Source organism: Aedes albopictus, chromosome 2 (assembly GCF_035046485.1).
Source record: "Aedes albopictus strain Foshan chromosome 2, AalbF5, whole genome shotgun sequence".
Classification (NCBI taxonomy): Eukaryota; Metazoa; Arthropoda; class Insecta; order Diptera; family Culicidae; genus Aedes; species Aedes albopictus.
In genome coordinates, this window is record NC_085137.1 from 175,994,093 (window position 1) to 176,011,501 (window position 17,409).

Genomic DNA, 17,409 nt, shown 5'->3' on the forward strand with positions numbered 1-17,409 from the left:
TGTTGGTTAGGCAAGCAATTTGTCAATGTGGTATGAAATCGTCACCTTTCTTCACCGTCCCAGGTATGAACGTCGAAATATACACAGCAAAAAAATATGAAAGTTAAACAGCACGTAAATTGAAGATCAACTGAAATTTGTGGCAGAAAAATGTAAATCACCAACATTTAACGTCAGCCGAGCAGCCCGCTTCTGGTCAGACGGCTTGTTTACAGATTTTAAAGCATATCCGCTTTAAATTTACATGCATCTGCTATAACTCATGCCAGTCACTCTCCGTCATCAGCTAAACGAACGACTGCTCGCATCAGCTGTGGCGGTTTCCCTGTTGGCTCTCTCAGTACTCTCTGTAGCAGCCGGAGCAAGTCGGGAATGCGTGCATTATGGTAGAAGCAGTTTAACTTTGACTCACTGCTTTTCAACAAGCTGATATAGCCGAGAGAGCTCGGGCGTTCTACTCACACCCCAAGGATCTGAGTTCAATTCTCGCTCGGAACTCCATTTTTCTTTATATTTTCTAACAGATATCTGGAATGTAATTTTAAGATTGCACAAAAATTTCCATCATATATGACGGGGTCCTTTTGTTACATTCGATGCGTCATAATTTTACAGGTTTTTTTCGAACTGTGTACCGGAAGGAATGTCTCCAGAAACATATTCTGCCACTCATCTGAAAGCACAAAGGTCCTACATTACTTTGGCCGGATTTGGCATCCTGCCACTATGCGCGTGACACCTTTGACAGGTATGAAGTAAACAATGTTCAATTTGTGGAAAAGGTAATGAATCCTCTAAATTGCCCGTAAATAAGGCCCATTGAGAAATAGTTAACTTTGATGAAAGGGAAACTACGGAAAAAGGATAGAGGAGCAGAGGACGTCACAAAATTCAAGAAAAACTGGGTCAACGTATGCAAAACCATCGTCGGAACGGTTGTCCAAAACCTTATGAAGCACGCCAAGAAGAAAGTGCGAGAGGTGGCAAGATCCACGAAAAATTAAATATACAATCATGTCATGGGCTTTTCTGATGGTCAATGAACAATGTATTTGAATTTAATTTACAAAATAAATAAAACATTTTGAAATACAGCAATTTTAAGGTGTACTCATAATTAACGATACAGTCCTTATTATAACAAGTTCTGTCAAATATTTCAAAACAAATTTGTTGCAAGTTTTTACCCTTATTACACCCATAGAAGAGTATAAATACCATAGAAGAGTATAAATACCGCTCGAAAAACCGACTTTCGATCCGAGGCCCGCAGGGCCGAGACTCATATACCAATCAACTCAGCTCGACGAACTAAGCAAATGTATGTGTCTGTGCGTATGTTACAAAAAAAAGTCACGCACGTTTCTCAGCCGTCTGATATCCGATTTTGATTCTCTTAGTTGCAAATGAAAGCTACAACATCCTTGTAGAACCCTATTGAATTTTATTACGATCGGACATTTGGTTACCGAGATATCTTTCGAAGAGTACTTTGAAGTAATATACATAGGTTAGCTTTTTGAGAGATTTTTGACATTTAGCATATTGATAAATATCTCAGCCGTCTGTCAACCGATTTGAGTTCTCTTGGCAGCAAATGAAAGCTACAACATCCTAGTAGAACGCTCTAAAATTTTATTTCGATTGGGCATTTGGTTACTGAGATATCTCTCGAAGAGTATATTTTTATATTATACAATTGAACTTTTTGAGATTTTTGACCAAGTGTATCACAATGAATATCTCAGCCGTCTGTCAACCGATTTGGGTTCTCTTAGCGCCAAATGAAAGCTACCGTATCCTTGTAAACGGCCCTGAAATTTTATTTCGATTGGACATTTGGTTACTGAGATATCTTTCGAAGAGTATTTCAATAAACAAGAATTCTATGAAAACTAACAATATGTTAAATGAAAGCCAAAATAACTAGCTAAGTAATTCCAAAACTGATTAACATAGTTCATATACCATTTTTGTCCTTTTTACACCATAACCATGAATACCAAGTACTTCGGAGCTAATTCATTCGACTGATTAAGAGATATTAGACAAAGTGTATCTCGCTGATTTTCTTATCCATTTGTCAATCAAAGTTAACAAAAGATACAATATTCCAGAATATGCGAACTATTTTTTAAAAATTTCATACTAGATTTTAGAAGGTGTCTGGCATTTCTGGTAGTTTAGTCCATGGTCCATGATGCTATTTTGGAAACCAATCCACTAGATGCCAAATCCACAATATTTTCTAGAACTTTTGGTCCATCACACAAAATAAATATGTTAAATACAAATAATACAACAATAGTTTTAATAAGTGTAAGAAGGGTTCTGTTCACCATAGGTGGATTAAATCGGGTTTTTTTATACATCTCTTGGCTCGAGTGACCAAAATAACAAAATTATCAACCTTGTTGGCACATCACAAAAAATCTTACAAATTCTGAAATTATTGTATTTCTTCAATTCTATTGAGAATACCTTTGGTGTAATCCTTTGAGCATATTGTCTCAAAAAAACGTGCAATTTAACGTCAGATCGGTGCAGTGTTTTCACTGCATTTATTCATTAGCTCATGCTGAATAAGTGCGATGAAGACACCGGAACGATTTCACATTTCTGTCGCAGTTTAGTTAGCAATCAAATTAACTATATCTTGGTCTATTGTTTCAAATCTCTTTCCCCTCTTCTTTTAGCATATTGTTTGAGAATAAGGACTGTTCATTAAAGAAAGTGGACACCTGTTTTTAAATAGAAAATGTGTATTTTCGAACAAATTCATAATTTTATTTTTTATAAATGACAATCAACATACATGTGGCCAAATTCACGTGAGTTTGAACATTTACTTCGCTTTTCGGAAGAACGCTCGGACTTTCCTCTTGACAGCTCCCATTAGATTCTGCACAACTTTCTCCGTAACTTTTCGTTGTGCCACAGGCCAAATTTTTCTGTACCAATCAACAGAGCTTGCCTCTGTTCCATCTTTCTTAAGATGCCGCTTTATTATTGTCCAGTATCTTTCCACAAGACGCTGTTCAGAGAAATTTTGTGGATTTTGCCATTTTTCGACAAAATCGACTTTTTCCGTATTGAGCATCTCTAGTGTAGAAGAAGCGTAATAAGCGGATGCCAGATCCACCTAAAACAAAAGAGAATCCGTATGTTTTCGGTAGATAAGTAGAAGTCGTTTTTTGATGCATTCCTTTTTGTTATTTTCACCGTTGATTGTTCCTGTTGTGAAATACGAAGAACTCTTTAAGCCACATGAACAATTGGCTTGCCACACTAAAAACTTTTTCCCAAATTTTTCAGTTCTGATGTACTCTACATCATCCGGCACAACTGTCCCCTGCTTAGCGTTAAAAAATTGCGGTCCCGGAAGTGTATTAGTAAGCCAATTTTCGAAACGACAACTTTTTGGAACACCATTTGTGCAGAATTAATCTGCTAGTCGCAAAGCTAATACGACCTATCGCCCGAAATTTCTTACTTTTTCCGTTTTCTTTGAGTGTGTTGCCGAAGTGAACAATGTTTTTACACACTGAGCAAAAATTCACAATATTTTGTTTAGCTTTAATTCTAAACTATTGGTAAACAGATGTCCACTTTCTTTAATGAACAGTCCTTACCTTCGGAAATTTCTTAATGTAACCCTGCGGTTACCTGCGGAACGGTAAAGGCTGGGTATGCTGGGCAATCCAGATCCCATTGTGATCCATTAGCCTCTACCCAGCAACTCCTTTCCCTACCTCCTCGTAGTACCAGCCGGAAACTATGAACAACCTTAGGGAAGATCGGGTAACCAACCCCGGTGGGAACTTCGGTCGTAGGCTGACAGGGAAGGGGGGGTGGATTTGCTTCGGCAAACCTGAGCGTCTGTTCTCCAGGAGGAGCGGCTCACAACAGAGTCTGATCCCCATGTTAGGGGCGGCTGATCTACGTCCGAGTGCCAGGGAAGGACTATAAGCTCAACTGTGCACTATGGTCCTCCGGAAAGTAAGGGGTTGGTGTCAGGCCCTACGAGCCAGCCGTAAAAAACCATTGTAACAGAAAATCAGCAACAGAATACTACGAACCGAGACCAACGGCAACGACCTCAGTGAACAAAAAGGAATTGTGATTGGAAACTCGATACGTGGAACTGCCGATCTCTCAACTTCATTGGGAGCACCCGTATACTTGCCGATGTGCTGAAGGACCGCGGGTTCGGCATCGTAGCGCTGCAGGAGGTGTGTTGGACAGGATCCATGGTGCGAACCTTTAGAGGTAATCATACCATCCACCAGAGCTGCGACAATACACGCAAGCGCTTTCATCTTTCAGCATAATAAACGTTCACAGCCCACACCGAAAGTACTGATAATGAAAAGGACGCATTTTACGCGCAGCTTGAACGCGAGTACGATCAGTGCCCAAGTCACGACGTCAAGATCATCATAGGAGATTTAAACGCTCAGGTAGACCAGGAGGAGGAGTTCAGACCGACGATTGATAAGTTCAGCGCCCACCAGCAGACGAACGAAAACGGCCTACGACTCATTGATTCCGCCACCTCCAAAAATATGGCCATACGTAGCACCTTTTTTCAGCATAGCCTCCCTTATCGTTACACCTGGAAATCATCACAGCTGACGGAATCGCAAATCGACCACGATCTGATTGACAGACGGCACTTCTCCGACATTATCGACGTCTGGACCTATCGTGGAGCCAAAATCGGCTCCGACCACTACCTAGTGATGGTAAAACTGCGCCCAACACACTCCATCATCAACAATGTACGGTACCGGCGATCGCCACGGTACAACCTAGAGCGACTAAAACAACCGGATGTCGCTTCAGCATACGCCTTGCCAGAAGAGGGCGAACTCGATGAGGCCCCTCTGCTGAAGTACAGTGAAAGCAGCCATTAACGACGCAGCCGAGAGCACCATCGCATCGGGTACATCGAACGGAATCGACGAAACAAATGATTCGACGAGGAGTGCAGAACAGTTTCGGAGGAGAAGAACGCAGCGCGGGCGGTAATGCCGCAGTAAGGGACCCGACAGAACGTGGAATGTTACAAACACAAGCGGAAACAGCAGACCTGCCTCTTTAGGGAGAAAAAGTGACGCCTGGAAGAAGCGGAGTTCCAAGAAGTGGAACTGCTGGCTGTGCCTTTCCCAAGAAACATAGAGGTTTTACCAGAAGCTCAACGCATCCCGCAACGGCTTCCTGCCGCGAGCCGAAATATGCAGGGATAAGGACTCTTGGCGGACGGACGAGAGGTGATCGAAAGGTGGAAGTAACACTTCGATCAGCACCTCAATGGCGTAGGCACGGGAGACCACGACAACGGAGAAGACGACGACGCCACTCAAAACCAACAAAGCAGCTGGTAAGGATGGTATCGCAACTGAACTCATCAAGATAAGCCCTGAAGAATTGACCACCTGTCTGCATCGGCTGATAGTCAGGATCTGGGAAACCGAACAGCTACCGGAGGAGTGGAAGGAAGGGGTAATCTGCCCCATACACAAGAAAGGCGACCATTTGGAATGTGAGAACTTCAGGGCGATCACTATTTTGAATGCTGCCTACAAAGTGCTCTCCCAGATCATCTTCCGTCGTCTGTCACCTAAAACGAATGAGTTCGTGGGAAGTTATCAAGCCGGTTTCATCGACGGCCGGTCGACAACGGACCAGATCTTCGCCGTACGGCAAATCCTCCAGAAATGTCGTGAATACCAGGTCCCAACGCATCACCTGTTCATCGACTTTAAAGCGGCATACGACAGTATCGACCGCGCAGAGCTATGGAGAATCATGGACGAAAACGGCTTTCCTGGGAAGCTGACTAGACTGATTAAAGCAAAGATGGACGGTGTGCAATACTGCGTAAGGGTTCCGGGTGAACTATCTAGTTCATTCGAATCTCGCCGGGGATTGCGACAAGGTGACGGACTCTCATGCTTTCTCTTCAACATCGCTCTGGAAGGTGTGATGCGACGAGCCGGGCTCAACAGCCGGGGAACGATTTTCAAAAAAACTGGTCAATTTGTGGTGTTTGGTGTTGGCGGTGGTGGCCAACCGCGCGAGTTACGGAAGGTTAAGATCAATCTTAGACACAGTAAATAGTTAAATAACATGCTGCAAACGTACAATAGTATCACCCTGTCTTCTTCTAGCCTTAAGTATTGGACCATAATACTTAACAACAAGATGCAATCCATTAGTATTTAATTTAAAAAACGACACTTTAATTGCCAATACAAAGTCATTAGTATTTAATTTTCAAATCGGTTTCATGCTATTCTATTCAATAGCTGCTCGCCATCCAAACCGCACCGCAAACATTCAATCCAAAACATATTGGGATCCGGAACAAGGATCCCCTCAAGCTACTCCCTAATCTCAATAATTGCCGAACGCTTTTAATTACCTACTCTACAGCCAATTAAAAAGACTAGCCAGACCCGAAAAAGCCCTACCTCTCTATTTCCTTCTTTCCGCCCATCGGCCGCCCATGGACCGTAAAAGATCACATTAAACACCTCATCTCCGAAGGGACCAACACTGCTCTCTGCTCGTCATGGAAGCATAAAATTGCTTTCGGAGGTTTCCCCCCGCCTTAAAACATGCTTATTCCAGGAACGCGCATTGCAGCAGCTCACCTTAATATGTAAGGAAGGTTCCCTATCGGGGCTCCGGAAAAGGGATGTCGTAATTTGCCTCGTAGCAGGTATAAGGATCTACTGGATTCTGAAGTGTGCCAAAAGAGCACAATCTTCAACCGAACGTCAAACGGTTGCCAGCGCAGGTAGGTAGGTAGGTGCCTGCTTTTCCAAGACGATGATGATGGCGATAGCATCGAAAAGCCCGACCCAACCCACCATAGGGCACCGCACTGTTTTGATTTCGTATGGGATTTTGAAGTTTCTTGGCCTTGTTGTTTACAAAATTTCTGTAAGAGTGAAAGAGAAGGAGAGCATTTCATGCACTGCCCTATACCACCACCGACTGACTGGCATCGGCCTTAGCTGTTTACAATCTCAAATTAGCAACGTAAATGTTTACACATAGCAACATCGGATAGGATCTGTGTTTCTGCCGGGGCCCAGATGGTAGAACGTGGTAGCATCAGGCCAAAGGTAGCAGCTACTTGCCAGCATGGTGCCGCATTTCTTCAACTCTGATTATGCGAAGTTTTTGAGGGCACCAAGAGTGCAATGAATGCATTCTACTACACAAATTTTATTCAAGGAATAGCGTAAGGTCGTAACGTATGTATTCAAATAAGCAATATGCATTGTGATTGGAGCCTTACGTTGGACAAAATACATAGATTTAAGCATCTAAGCTTTAATGCTCGCGACAATGTCTCATGTGTCAGAGTGTCTACCCCGTCTTTGCAACATTTTGACTTATTAACGGTCAGATTTTCCACTGAGACCCATAAATAGAACCGTAAGCCTCAGGATATTTTCAACCATCTGATACCTTGTGAAATATCAAATAAATATGATCTTAGGGCCCATATAGCCACAGTTGTGAGGGCCTGGGTATTCAGTATGATTATGCTGGGGGTGACAAAGCATCCTATCGTTTTGCGGTCTTCGAAGCAATGATTCGTGGATGAATTTTCCACAATTAGTAAGTAAATGTAACTTTTACGATGAAATTTTGCACAGGTTACATGAGACCTAAATGAAATCCAAAAAGTCGACTGATGCGAGAGTGTTTTTTTTATGATAACATTGGCCACGCAAGACAACCCATTCCAAATTCCAACTGCGGTGGTGGTTTTGTAACTTCTTCCCCAAAATGCAAGAAAAGTTAACAAACTTCTGCAAGAAAGGTCAAACCCGTCAGGATATGTTAGTATCAATTCATAAGCAGCAAAGGCACCATTGGATAAGCAAAATTTCTACAACCACCAGAGCTTCCCCACCGAGTGTATCAACAACATGATACCATCACCCCCTTCGAGAGCAGCACAAAATATGTAAGGTACAACATATCAAACCGGATGAAAAGTTTCGAGTGTTTTTGAAGAAAGGTTATAACCCATCTTGATGAGGGTGACCGCCGAGCTTTCCTCGTCTCCAGCCGACTCCGTCGCCCTATACCTACTACAACTGCTGTTGAGCCAGATCCTATGCCGTTTGATGTACAGCAAATAGAATTATGATCCTTTGATTTCCTATCATCGAGAGACTCAACCAAAATCCGAGTAAGGATGTTTTTGCCAACCGCCTTTCACATGTGTGTGTATTTATGGTATATACATTTGTAGTTCATACGATACAACGATGTTGTTTTAGATGTGTCTAAATCTTGAAACCCTGTGGATGGGAATTTTTTGAGCCAATACTTATCTCCATTTTATTACACATTAGTTCGATGATTCTATTATAGGTAGTTGATTCATAATGTTAGAGTTTTGCAACATGATAGGAGATGCGGTAAGTGAATTTATTTTGGTTTCCTGAAAGGATTTAGTTTATATATATTCTGCTTTAGATTATTTTGATGAGGATCGATTACTGTGTGTAGTTTATTTTACTGAGGAAGTGTTCGAGGCTAATCGGTAAGAGGATACATGTTTTGTGAAAGAGTTTTCCTCAAGCGGATAAAAACTATGATAATGCAGCCATCCCATGAAAAAAGAATAGGCTCGAAAATAAAACTGCTTCGATTTTGCTCAAATTCGGAATGAAGTAGTACTATTTTTTTAGAAATCGATATCGAAAATAATTAGACCCGTATATTTTTGTTTCGCCATGAGGGTAGTCATTTCAAAAATGGGGTGGTCCAGAAAAAAAGACATTACTCATTTTTTTTTATTTTCCAATCGTCATAAGTTTTGAACTAGTTGATCGTTTTCAATCTTTTTAAACGAATAAAAAGGTTATTGGGAGCGGACCTGGTGTGATGGTTAGAACACTTGACTATCACGCCGAGGACCTGGGATCGAATCCCACTCCCGACAAACTCACATCTGTGGGTTCTTTCTTCGGAAGGGAAGTAAAGCGTGGGTCCCGAGATAAACTAGCCTAGGGCTAAAAATCTCGTTAATACAGATAAAAAAGGTTATTAGAAGTAATACTAGTAGATTTAAAAAAATATCGTAGGAAAAAATGGTAATATTTAATATGCAAAAATGGTCAACATAACACTTTTTTTTATAATTTTTACATTGCTGGACCACAACGACTATACTTTTTAATATGTTTTAACGAAGATCAACTGTTTTACACAACATATCAAAAAATTATACATAAATGTTCTTGAAGTCGTTTTTGAACTACATTTTTTTTATGTTTCAAGTATTTTGCTCATGTACGAATGACCATGCGTCTCCATCACTTAAAAATGCCGTTCATTTTATTTATTTATTCTTGTTTTTATATAAACAGCCATGGCCTTCTACTGGGTGAATAAAGTTAGTAAAGAAATATCAGCAAATTTGCCTGCAACAGAGTGATAATCCTCCAGGAATTGCTTTAGACATTCCTTCAGAAGTCCCTTCTGAAATCCTTCATACATTCCATCGATTTTCCTACGGAAGTATCTTCACCAGGGGCCTACATCGTCGAAACCAAAACATGACGCAGAAAGCGAGCGCCCATCAGCATCGGACGGACGCCGACGACGGGAACATTCAAAACAACATGCATGCGATTCGCTTCATTCGCTCACCTTGTCACTTTCTTCGACGCAACGACGGGTGGCGGCTCATTTTCACACCGACTGGGATTCAATTGAAATTTTCAAATTGTCTAAAATGTATGTTTGCTTAATATTTTTATGGGTAATAAACTATTTCAGTAAAATATGCATAGCATACATTAACATTACACAGATTTGACGGTTGTTACACTCATAAAATGAGTTATAACAGAGAAATTCATTCGATGTCGAACGAGCGTGCGTGAGCTTGTGAGTGCGAAACAAAGTGGCATCTGCGACGACGCAGCAGCGTCGGTTCATCGGTGACGATGACAGTCGGACTGAGCGACGACGACGGCGCCTTGTTTCCATTGACAATTGAAAACATTGTTTACAAACTTCGCCTGAAAATTTCAATTGAAATTGAAAATGTAGGGCCCTGATCTTCACAGATTCATCCTGGAGTTTTTTCTAAGATTCATTCATGAATTTCTTCTGGAATTCCTCCAGGAGGGCTTTCAGAGGTTGATCTAGGAGCTCTTTCGAAGATTTCTCTAGGGGTTCCTTCGAAGGACCCCCGAAGTTCCTGCTGAAATTACTCCAGCAGTTTTATCTGGTGTTCCGCCAGGGGAATCCACAAGAAGTTTCTTCTTGGATTCGTGAAGAAATTCCTTAGGATTTCCCTTTTTGAGAATTGTTCAGCAGTTCCTTCTGGTAATGCTTCAAACGTTTTTTTCTGCGAATTTTCAAGGAGCTTGTACTGAGATGCCTCAAGAAGTTTCTTAGAGTTTTTTTAAGATTCCTCCAGAAACACCTTCGAGTATTCCCTCAGGAGTTCCTTTACGGATACCTCCAGGAGTCCCTTCTGGAGTTGCTCCAAGATTTTCCAAAATTGAACTGATCTTGCTTCTGGGATTTATCCGAAAATTGTTTCAAAGATTCCTCTTTCTGGGAATTTCAACCGTAATTTCTCCCTGTATTTCTTCAGAAGTTCCTTTTGGAATTCACTCTTTTCATATATGATTTCTTCAAGAGCCTTCTGGGATTTGTCAAGATTCCGGGAAAATTCCGAAGTGGCTCTGGAAAACTCCAACGTGATTTTATATGATTCAATTGATATTCAATTGATATTTTCCCATGAGTCAATCCAGGATGCCTTCAGTAGTTCCCTCTGTGAGTCTTCCAGGAGATTTTTTTTTTCCTTAAGAGGTTCCATCTGGCATGCATCTAGGAGTACCAAAAATCATCCAGGGATTTCTTCTGAGATTTCTATAACGGTTCCTCAGGGAATGGGGTTACTTTTGGAATGTCTTCAGAAGAACTTTTACCAAGATTCACAGAAGAGAATGAGAAATGTAATCTCAGAAGGAGTTTTTGAAGGAAACCTAGAACGACCATTTGGAGGAAGTTATACAAAACTGCTGGAGATATTCCATAAAACAATTTTGGAGAATGGAGGAGGAACACCGGGATGCGATGCCAAAGAAATTCCGGAAGGGCTTTCTAAAAGGATACCGGAATAAGTTCTAGGAGAGATCTACCAAGAAGTTTTTCTTTGACAAATTCTTGGAATTTCTGAAAGAATTCCTGGAAGGAACTTTCAAGCAATCCCGAAGAAAACTTTTTGAGGAAACTTGACATAAATGTACAGGAAATCCTACAAGGAACTTTTGGTGAAACATTCGGAGAAGGAATCCCATATGAAAGTATGGGAGAAATTAATAAAAGAATTCTAGGAGTTCCTGGAATAATCCCAATAAGAGCTTATGTAAAGTGCCGCAAGAAATGGTGGAATCCAGAAAATATCTTCTGTATCAATCCCAGGTAGAGCTCTTTGGAGACATCTCAGAAGGAAGTTCTTGAGAAGTTCCTAACAGAACTCCTTGATGAATTCCATTTGTATTGTTCTATTTCATTTTAGTATCATGGCATCCAATGTAGAGTCCGAAGTGAAAAATAAATCGCATTTGTAGGTTCTTATTTTTTGTTATATTGGCACTAAATACAGGACTCGATGCGGAGAATAAAATGAACATTTGTAGGGTTCCGCTAACAGTTGTTCGTATTGAGTCGCCCAAAGACGCCCAACGATCGTCCGTTTTCGGAATAGGATGAACATGAGCCATAGGCTGAAGAAGGGTGCTCATAGCATACCCAGTAAAAATACGACATCAGTCGGTGCTCTGGAAACTGCAATTCAATGCTTCATACTTGGGCATGTTGTATGATGATCAAAACGATCAAAACGAGCTTTATTCTGACCAGTACTGCACCTCGTGGTATGCATTCCAAGGTTTCTCAAAAGATTCCTTCGGTTTTTTTTATCTTCCTTCTTGGATTCCTTGGATCCCAGAGGTTCTTCAGAATTCTTATCGTTATTTTTCCATGACTTCTGCTATTCTTCTTCAGAAAAAAAAAAATGATTTCTCCCACGGATTTTCTGGTATTTCTACAGGAGATTTACTTCCAGAGTTTCTGAGGAAATGTTTGCACAAGTAGTTCCAGAATAATTTCTGGAATTTGTACTAAAATTCCTCCGTGAATTCCTTCAGGAGTTTTTCACAGAGTTTCTGCATTTTCCGAGAATTCATCCAGAATGTTTACCGGCATTGCATTGTGCTTCCTAAGTATCTCCTAGGGTAGAAGCATCACTTTTGGCCAGTCAGGTGTTTTGGCCTTAGTGCCTTATACAACCTGCTGCGACCTGAAATGTTTACTTAGTAGATTCTTATGTTGTATCATGATTACAACTCTGAATACTTCATAATTTTACTCAATTTTTCAAAAGTGTCAGAAAACAAGAATTAAAAAACAGCTTCCACACGTCTATTTTGGTCAGTGTGCTCCTAATTTGGCACTCCCATAAGAAATACACACTAATGGCCGTAACAGAAACCAAATTTGAGAATATGGCCAAAACAGAGGCTGTGCTTTCATTGTGTCAGTGTTTTGTCAATCCAAAAACTGGCCCACTCCCTGCATTTTATGAAACAAAGTTTAGATTTACAGCTTCCATTTTAGATATTGGTTGCTCACATGACCAAAACTGGTGCACGTGCCCTAAAATTTCTTCAAGAAATTTTTCCCGAAATATTTCTTTACGGTTCTCGTAAGATTCTCATTGAAGTTTTAGCTAAGATTTTTCTCGGGGATTCTTTTGGAACTTCTTTTAGAAAATCCTTCCTAGATGTGTGTCAGAGTTTATTTTTTCATTATTTATCTCACACTTCTGAGAGTTCTTCCGAAGTCTGAGATTTTTTCAGGGGCTTTTGCCGATATTTCTTATGAAATTCTTCCAAAAGTTTATCTGTGTTTAATTCGCAGTTGATTCCGAACTATCTCGAAGTAATCCTCCCAAGATTTGCTCCGGACTCATACCGGAAATTGTCCTGAGATTTCTGTAAATGTTCATTTTTGGATATCCTCCATAGTTACCCCGCAGCTCTCATCGAGATTCTTGTAAGAGTTTTTCACAGGGATAATCCACAAAATTGCATCCAAGAAATTTCCAGAAAAATAACGGAAGGAAACCTCGTGGAATATCGCGAGTGACTCCGGAAAAGCTAAAGTAGAAATCCTGAGAGGAACTTCTGAAGAAATCCCGAGAAAATCTGGGGCTTCTGGAAAATCTTCTGAGAGTAATCCCGAAAGGAAATATAAGGTTAAATTTCGAAAGGAACTTTGCAATCCTCTGAAAGGTATCCCGGGAGAAATTTCATGAGGAACTCCAATAGTTATATTATACAACTCATTGGAAGAACATACGCAGAAGTTTCGGGATTTTGGTAAGCTATTTCGAAAACCCAATAAGAGTAAACCCTGAAGGTACTATTCAAATATTTTGAAAAGAAAGCGGAAGGAATCCAGCAAAAACAAACTTCGGGAGAAATACCGGGAACTCCTCTGAATGAAACCCCGGGATGTATTCCCACATAAAACCCGTGAAAAACTGCTGTAGAAATCATGTAACAATTCTCGGTAATCCAAGAAGGAACACCACAATATGCCGAATGGAAGTCTGGGAATAAATCTAGGGATGGAACCTTAGGAAAAACTACTGAAAAAAAGAGAATAAACACTGATGAACCTTCAAGGAAAATCACTATATTAACTCAAGGAGCAACTCTGGGATAAATCGTGGGGAGAACTCTGAATGAAACGCGAATGGTTTTAAAAAAGAAACTTCGGAAGAAATTCTCACAGGGAGCTTGTAGCAAATTCTGGATGGATTTCCAAGGAAATTCCTTAACAAACTCTATAGGAAACCCTTATACCTGAAACAATTTTTGAGATGACAGGTTATCGCCAGAGTTGACTAGTATCCATCGAAATAGCCTGTTTATCGAGGCCGCCTGTTTTTTCGTAATTTTCATAGCAATTTTCAGATTTTAATTTCAATTCTAACATTTCCACACTACTAGTGGCAAACTCTGGGGCTAACTACTTAAAACCATTAATGAACACAAGCGTAAATTGTCAATTGTAGCACTCGTGCAACAATAGGCGAGTATTTAGCTATTCGATAATTGGCGATTTACAGAACGCTGTTTATACAGAGTACAGTCATTGCACAATTATGGGTCACTCTGTCACAATTATTAGTCAGACAGTTCACCATACAATTCAAATGGAATTGACTCACAATTGTGGGTGACCCATGATTGTGCTAAATATGACTGTATGTTCGATAATTGTAGTGAAAAAACTCTTTTTCATTCATGTTCCACAAGTAGAATTTATCCCAGGTTACATTTTTCAGTCGAAAAGATTTGAAGAGGTTCAAATAACCACCATAAAACCAAAATAAAAGGTATAAGGTTTTATGACGGTTTTCAAAACCTCTACAAGATTATTTGGCTATCAAAATGTTATTGAGGATGTATACATAGTAGTGTTCGTGGTGTGGACTCGGAGTCTGTTTGGTTTCCATTCCGATGAATCGTTACCTGTTCTGTGGATAAGTTGGTTAAAGCTAAATACGGAGTCGTGGATTCAAATCCCATCAGAACATGATTTTTTTCACAATTTCATTTCTCAACTAGCCAATAAATCATCATTATGTGTGTTTTATGTTCAAGTTCCCACTCCTTATCCTACCCTACTAACATACTGCTTCCAGGGACAACTGTAAAGATTCAGAGGCATCCTCTCCTCGGTCTCTATCAGCAACAATTGACAAATAAACATCCTTTCTCATTCGTAATGACCCTAAAGCATGCACCAGTCAAAATGTGTACCTGGTTCCAAACCCTGTGCTTTCGTTCTCCACACAACTTCGATTGTTCTAATCCAGGGGTTTTCAGCCCTTCTGGCTCGCGGTGCACTTTTGGGAAATGAATTGCATCGCGGTGCACCTGTTCATTATAGTCAAAGAATCCGATTTGAGAGTTCCTTGAAAACGCTGTCATATTTTCCAAAGTGGATTCCTGGTGCAACGATATATGTTGACATACTTTTTCCATTAATGTGATAACCGTGAACCCCCGTTGTTTGAACGACTTCTCATGCAAACCAACCGTTCAGTTTGAACGATGTGCAGTTTAGCGGGGGTCAAATTAACAAGTGTTCAGATTAGATGCGGTCAAACTAACGGGGGTAGACGGTATAACATTGATTAGCTTTTTTTATAACTTGTCGGAGCTTACTACAAAAACAATCAAAATTCAAAAATATCAAATACGAAAAGCAATGGAAAATTGAGAGAAATTCTTGGAAGCTGCTTGCGAGTTTCTTGATAGACCGATTCCCAGGTTATACGAGAATTCGTAGCAATACAGGTTGAATTTCTTTTGAGATTTTCAGCGAAGTTATTGCAGATGCACTACAGATTCCTTGTAAAATAATCGATGGCCGCAATTATTAAAAAGTTATTCTTACATTTCTCACGAGATTTTTGGTAAATTAAGGGTAATCAAAACTCTCCTTCGGCAAGAACCTTGGATATTTATATAGAGATCGTTCGGAACTTCATTTGGCAGTGGACCACAAGGTATTTTCGAACATTGTTCGTTAAAGTGATGGCAGGACTTTTGCTATGTCTTGCGGTGCACTTGTCGAGACTTTGCGGTGCACCAAGTGCACCGCGGTGCACGATCTGAAAACCGCTGTATCTAATCAATCATGGAGTAGCAACTGTTCAAAATGCACGTTTTTGTTACATACCGCAAACCAATGTCATAATCATCAAAATTAAACAACCGATTGAATGGATTAGAACCGATGGAGACACACAGACAGCATCTCTAATATAATCATGACTGATCACAAAATTCTGACAAACAAGTTTATAGCCATCGGTATCTGTGACGAACGTCAAAAGCTGATTGATTTTCTCCTACAATGTCATACGATTCAGCAGCGTTTGAAATATTGGTTCCAGAGAAAATGGTCAGAATGTGGAAGGCAAAGATAGAAAAATTATCCGAATGATTGAAATCCAGAAGCCAAATGTGGGACCTTTCACCGGATAATGAAAAATGCTCACATGCTCACAACCCCACTGACTGCTTACAATGTAGTAAACCCGCTTTTACCTTCAGTGGGATGGCCCACACGTAGTGTGCAATCTTCACAAATGCCATCACGTTAAAGGCATCGTCGGACATTAAATTTGTTATGGTACCGGCATCGGTCGCTGCAGAATTACCACCATCGCCATTGCCACGACCCTGACGGTGACGATTATCCGTAGCCGCGCCCTTGCCGGGTTTCTTCCCCCGAGTTCGGTCGTCGTCCTGTTCTGGTTGTTCCTGTTTTTGGTTTGCGGCTTCCGATGCAACGGCATCCACTGGCCTTTGAAGGCAGCCCACGAAAAGATCGCTGAAATGAGGAAAATTTTGCGATGAAGATTGTACATTCACCATTTATACATGCGGCTTAAACTATGTAATTCACGCATCCTTATACGACTAATTATTAACTAGGAATGGACGAGCCAATAATTGAATCCAGTAACATCAATTGGATCATCGAACCCAGTCTAACAATTCTCTCAGAGTTAATATTGTTAAAAGTGTGGCTTTTTTCAAGTCTGTTACCACTATATTCCATAACTCTATCTAAAGACACGGTCTACATTTTTACCGTATACGCATCCTTAGCGCCAGTGCCCGGGAAGGACGATACTGCTGCGATGCACCAGAACCGCTGTCAAACTGTTGCTGATCATCGGCGGCGGCATCATCGATGGCATCAGGTATTTCATGTTTTATCTTTGGTTTCGACTTTTCCGTTGTGCACTGTTTCTCCTGTCGGTGGTTCCGGTGATGGTGACTGGGTAGCAGCGTCGATTCCGGTGGCAATACCGATGGTGTTGCGGTGAAAACATCTGTTTCGGGTGCGGAAGCATTCCCGATGCTTCTGCTGCTGCTGCTGCTTCTGCTGTTGCTGTCCTTGGCATCGACATCACAATCGGGGAGATTTACGTCAGTGCCAGTAGTGATACGACGATGTGGGGTGGAATCGATGTTTGATGCCACGGGATGTGGGGCACAGTTGGGTGGTACTGAAATCAGACGAAAATGTACAGGTTAAGTTGGAGTAAGTGCAACCGTTTTCAATAGAAGAGTAATAAAATAGGAAACTAATAGGAAAAGAAAAGAAATAAAATAGGAAAATAATAAGAATAGAATAGGAATAGAAAAGGAATCGAATAGGAATAGAATAGGAATAGAATAGGAATAGAATAGGAATAGAATAGGAATAGAATAGGAATAGAATAGGAATAGAATAGGAATAGAATAGGAATAGAAT

General features: G+C 40.7%; 1 protein-coding gene across 3 annotated transcripts in view; it reads right to left on the reverse strand.

Annotated features, from left to right (window-relative positions):
• Positions 1 to 17,409, reverse strand: part of LOC109622797 (ATP-binding cassette sub-family C member Sur) — a 253,803-nt gene that overhangs the window by 117,293 nt on the left and 119,101 nt on the right. For all 3 annotated transcript variants that reach the window (XM_062850774.1, XM_062850772.1, XM_062850771.1), the window contains exons 6-7: positions 16,741 to 17,161; positions 16,191 to 16,476 (exon numbers count right to left, since the gene is read on the reverse strand). In XM_062850774.1, coding sequence (XP_062706758.1) covers positions 16,191 to 16,476; positions 16,741 to 17,161 — 707 coding nt within the window. The remainder of the gene's footprint in view (positions 1 to 16,190; positions 16,477 to 16,740; positions 17,162 to 17,409) is intronic.